A 6,000-nucleotide genomic window follows, 5' to 3' on the forward strand; every position below is an offset into this window, starting at 1 on the left:
TCTCCTCTCTCTTTCTATCCTCACAGCTTATCACTGACCTTAGAGCTCTCCTCTCTCTTTCTATCCTCACAGCTTATCACTGACCTTAGAGCTCTCCTCTCTCTTTCTATCCTCACAGCTTATCACTGACCTTAGAGCTCTCCTCTCTCTTTCTATCCTCACAGCTTATCACTGACCTTAGAGCTCTCCTCTCTCTTTCTATCCTCACAGCTTATCACTGACCTTAGAGCTCTCCTCTCTCTTTCTATCCTCACAGCTTATCACTGACCTTAGAGCTCTCCTCTCTCTTTCTATCCTCACAGCTTATCACTGACCTTAGAGCCCTCCTCTCTCTTTCTATCCTCACAGCTTATCACTGACCTTAGAGCTCTCCTCTCTCTTTCTATCCTCACAGCTTATCACTGACCTTAGAGCTCTCCTCTCTCTTTCTATCCTCACAGCTTATCACTGACCTTAGAGCTCTCCTCTCTCTTTCTATCCTCACAGCTTATCAATGACCTTAGAGCTCTCCTCTCTTTCTATCCTCACAGCTTATCAATGACCTTAGAGCCCTCTTCTCTCCTTCTCTCTCCGTCCTTTCTTCACTGCTCTAAACTGAGGATAAACTGCCATCCTTCCTTTCCCCCGTCATCCCTCTCTCCTCTGTGCTTTCTCTCTGTTCTGAGATAAATACTGAAATCTCTCCACCATCCTCTCTCCCTCTCTCTCTCCATCACTCTTTCCTGGGCAGTGTTAAGCTGATGTTGCCAGCGGGGCGAGAGCTCTGACAGTCACACCAAGACCTGCTCCGAGTCTCAGGAGACAAGACGCATGACAAGAACAGACCCATCCTGTCACACACACACGCACACACAGACATACACACACATACAAGCATGCGCGCACGGACGTGTGCACACACACACACACTGGGTCAAACACGCACACTCACACCCATGCACACAGGGGACACAGAGGATGAGCGACACAAGTTTAACAAGTGAAAACAAACAGATGCTGCCACGAGATTGTAGGACGGAGGACAAGAAGAAGGACAAAAACAAACCCTGATATTTCTCACACGGTTATGGATGGAATTGTTTTTCCTAGCATCTGTTGTTGTCTTGGGACACCGTCAGAAACATAGTGATTCAGCTCATAGTTTTATCATGAATAGTTTCCAACTAAAGGAAAACTGTCCTTCAGTCCTGCAGACTGTCAAACAAAAGGAATTCCTGATTCCTCTCAGGTGATTTGGTCATCATCGTGGTCTATTCTACTGAGGACTCTAGACTACGGACTTGAAGCATGATTATTGAAATCTACTGCATGTTGTCCCTGTGTCATTTAGTCACTGAACAGAACAATCAATGTCTCGGTAATCTTCTATCCCTGGACTACTGCCCATTGCTGATTGGTTTACATGCTTTTTCCAAGAAAACGTTTTGTTGAGGAAATATTGTACTTAAATGGCATGCGACGCACGTATCCAATCTCTCTCATGCAGATACACACTCATACACCAGCTCATGCAGATACACACTCATACACCAGCTCATGCAGATACACACTCATACACCAGCTCATGCAGATACACACTCATACACCAGCTCATGCAGATACACACTCATACACCAGCTCATACAGATACACACTCATACACCAGCTCATGCAGATACACACTCATACACCAGCTCATGCAGATACACACTCATACACCAGCTCATGCAGATACACACTCATACACCAGCTCATACAGATACACACTCATACACCAGCTCATGCAGATACACACTCATAAACCAGCTCATGCAGATACACACTCATACACCAGCTCATACAGATACACACTCATACACCAGCTCATGCAGATACACACTCATAAACCAGCTCATGCAGATACACACTCATACACCAGCTCATGCAGATACACACTCATACACCAGCTCATGCAGATACACACTCATACACCAGCTCATGCAGATACACACTCATACACCAGCTCATGCAGATACACACTCATACACCAGCTCATGCAGATACACACTCATACACCAGCTCATGCAGATACACACTCATACACCAGCTCATGCAGATACACACTCATACACCAGCTCATGCAGATACACACTAATACACCAGCTCATGCAGATACACACTCATACACCAGCTCATGCAGATACACACTCATACACCAGCTCATGCAGATACACACTCATACACCAGCTCATGCAGATACACACTCATACACCAGCTCATGCAGATACACACTCATACACCAGCTCATGCAGATACACACTCATACACCAGCTCATGCAGATACACACTCATACACCAGCTCATGCAGATACACACTCATACACCAGCTCATGCAGATACACACTCATACACCAGCTCATGCAGATACACACTCATACACCAGCTCATGCAGATACACACTCATACACCAGCTCATGCAGATACACACTCATACACCAGCTCATGCAGATACACACTCATACACCAGCTCATGCATAACCAAGCAATATGAGCTATCTCTGCATGTGTACGAAAACACGCACAGAGACTCAACAGCACACACACACCGAGCATCCCCACAAGGTATTGCACTTTGCCAGGATGAACTTTCTAACAGATAGGAAGTTCCGATAGGGCTTGATGGAATGTTTGTGTGTGTGTGTGTGTGTGTGTGTGTGTGTGTGTGTGTGTGTGTGTGTGCGTGCGTGCGTGCGTGCGTGCGTGCGTGCGTGCGTGCGTGCGTGTGTTTCAGGTAGTCTTGCTTTCATACTTCAGCTGAGCTCCACATGTGATAAGTTAATCCTGGCTGAAGGCATGAGACACAAATAATTCACGCCTGTCCACACGAATGAACGTGTGCGTGAGTGCCAGTGTGTATGCACGTGATTCCCCTGCTGCCCTTCTCTCACTTTCGTACACAAGCACAGGCACGCACGCAGACACCGACACACACACACAGACACACACACACAGACACACACACACACCTGCTTTACCTTCATTGTTATTGTTGTTTCCGGCATTGCCCAGTACTTGTAGTGGTATAGTCCATAGAAGCAGTGCTATGAGCCCTGGGTCTAAAGCCATGGTGCTCTCTCTCTCACACACACATACACACTACCGATCTCCCGCTCTTCCTCTTTCTCACTCCCTCTCTCTTACTCTCCTTCTCCGCCTCTTGCTGCCTCTCTCTGTGTCCCAGTGTTGAAGCGGAGACTGAGCCAGCGCTGAGAGAGAGTGTGTGTGTGAGGGGCTGAGAGCTCATTGGGCTAGAGTTAGAGACTGCCTCTGTGCTTCTCAGCCTCTCTGTCTGCTCTCACACATACATACACACTCACCAGGCAGTGGGAGGGAGGGAACAGGCTGTCACTAAAAACATCATTAACCAATTAGAGCACAGGATTCGGCAGGTCCACTAAACAAACACTCACACGATACCTCACCTTTACCATCCCACTTCAGAGCCCCTCTCTCTCTCTGACACTCCCGCTCTGTCTCCCTTTCTTTTTCTCTCTCCCGCACGCACTTTTGACCATCTTTTACTCTCTGCCTCTGAATCTCGATCTCTCCTCTTTCCCTCCCAGTTATGTCGCCTGCCTGTCTCTGCCTCGCTTGCTCTCCCTCAACTCCACCTCTCCCCTCTCTCTGACATCTGTCTTTCTTTTTTTCCGTTTTCTCCTACAAATTCTTTTTAAAAACGCACGCAACTTATTATCATAATATTTGTACATACAAATGTGCTGCTCTATTGTATTTCAAGAAAACTCCACAATATAGAACATATTCCTACTGCTTTTCTTATTTTGGAAAAAGGTTGCCAATTGATATTAAAGGCCCAGTTCAGTCAAAAATGTGATTTTTCTGTGTTTTATATATATTTCCACACTATGAGGTTGGAATAGTACTGTGAATCGTGAAAATTATGACAATGCCTTTTTAGTGTAAGAGCTGTTTGAAAAGACTGCCTGAAATTTCGGTCTGTTTTGGTGGGATGGAGTTTTAGCCATCCATTGTGACATCACAATGCTGTAAATGAGTTAAGAAAGACAGGTCCAAATCTCTCTGCCAATAACAGCTCGTTTTCAGATACCCTCTCACTACTCAGATGACTCCCAGACAGTCCTAGCAAAATTCTTGCTTGAGAAATTGCCATTTGTTAAAAAGCAATTTTTGATTATTTTTTATTTCAATTTTAATTGAAAACAGTCACAGTAAGGTACTTAATTGTTACCAATAAATTTAACGGACCTTTAACGGAAATCACAATTCACCACACAGTATTTCTTTGAACTCTTTGTTTAAGTTGAGACAATGGAATATAGTAAAATGCTCAACTGAAGGTCATCGATAATCAGTGGTGTGCCTACCAGCTCTCACAGTCTCACGTCAGAATTTGACTTTCATCCATGTTTCTCAAATGGGAAATTTTGAGGTGTTAAGGTAAGGGTTAAGGTTAAGGTTAAGGTTAGGTATTAACTCTGAATGGTTAAGGTAAGGGTTAAGGTTAGGTATTAACTCTAAATGGTTAAGGTAAGGGTTAAGGTAAGGGTTAAGGTTAGGTATTAACTCTGAATTGTTAAGGTAAGGGTTAAGGTTTGGGATAGGCCTAAAACAACAATATCAAAACCAACTTTCAATCGCTGGATTCAAACTTGCAACCTTTGGAATCAGAGGCAGGTGTTAACAGCCATTGTTGTAACAGCGCTCACTATTGCCCCTAGCGGCCGGTTCCCACATCATCTCCCGGTGTCCTCAGACATGGATGAACGTCGAATACTGACTTGTATCACGGGTGACCTGTCTGCGTGCATGCGTGTGTAGGCTTGTTGTTGCTTCCTACAGCTTAATCCTAAATGTTCCCTATGGCATATATCTGATTCAGATAGTCAGACGTTCTGGTGGGAGTGTGTGGGAGTGTTAGATTCAAGGACAATGATCAGATATTGATCCCTCTGACAAAGGGAAACTTGGCAATGACATTATCACTGAAGGTTCACAGAGGAATTAAACAGAGAGATAGGTGTGTGTGTGTGTGTGTGTGTGTGTGTGTGTGTGTGTGTGTGTGTGTGTGTGTGTGTGTGTGTGTGTGTGTGTGTGTGTGTGTGTGTGTGTGTGTGTGTGTGTGTGTGTGTGTGTGTGCGTGCGTGCGTGCGTGTGTGTGTGTGTGTGATTTTGAGTGTGTGTACGCGTCTGATTGCAGACTGAGTATTGTGTTTGCCCTGTAGCTAAAGGGTGACTGGATCAAGGGTTTCGGCTCCCCATCAATCACAGCATCACTCCAGTTTTACAGTTGTTTGAGGACACTGCTCTGGGTGAAAGCGATGTAGCCTTTGTTTTAACCCCCACAATGAAGTGTCACCAACTTGTGTATGCGTGTGTGCGTGCGTGCAGCTGGCCTTGTGAACGGGGAGACTGAGCAGGAGTAAGGGGGAGGGAAGGATGGAGGGATGGAGGAGATGAGTGTCACAGCCAAATGCGGGCAGTGGTTGCGCCTGCCAAACGCTTCCCCTGGCAAAGGGACACAGGGGGGGTTTGTGTGAGGCTACAAAGGTTCCCGCTCATCGTGTGCAGTGTGTCTACGTGTAGCATCCTGTTCTCTTGTACAAACACACACACACACACACACACACACACACACAACCGTAGCTGTGCTGTGTGTGTTTGTTCTTTGTTCCTCTGCCACTAGGCTGCACTGTTATCAGTCTGCTTCTCTCCTAACGGTTACTGTACATATCCATCTAACTGCCACCACAGTAAGGCTGCACTGTTATCAGTCTGCCTCTCTCCTAACAGTTACTGTACATATCCATCTAACTGCCACAACAGTAAGGCTGTACTGTTATCAGTCTGCTTCTCTCCTAACAGTTACTGTACATATCCATCTAACTGCCACCACAGTAAGGCTGTACTGTTATCAGTCTGCTTCTCTCCTAACAGTTACTGTACATATCCATCTAACTGCCACAACAGGAAGGCTGTAGACTACTTCTCACGGAAGACAGC

The 6,000-nt window shown here is 45.7% G+C and overlaps 1 protein-coding gene across 1 annotated transcript in view; it reads right to left on the bottom strand.

Annotated features, from left to right (window-relative positions):
- The window catches only part of epha8 (eph receptor A8), a 94,847-nt gene extending 91,530 nt beyond the window's left edge, over positions 1-3,317 (bottom strand). The window contains exon 1 of the mRNA XM_055916156.1: positions 2,994-3,317. Coding sequence (XP_055772131.1) covers positions 2,994-3,084 — 91 coding nt within the window. The 5' untranslated portion in view covers positions 3,085-3,317. The remainder of the gene's footprint in view (positions 1-2,993) is intronic.
- Between the last annotated feature and the right edge of the window lie 2,683 nt (positions 3,318-6,000).

Source organism: Salvelinus fontinalis, chromosome 3 (assembly GCF_029448725.1).
Source record: "Salvelinus fontinalis isolate EN_2023a chromosome 3, ASM2944872v1, whole genome shotgun sequence".
NCBI classification, from domain to species: Eukaryota; Metazoa; Chordata; class Actinopteri; order Salmoniformes; family Salmonidae; genus Salvelinus; species Salvelinus fontinalis.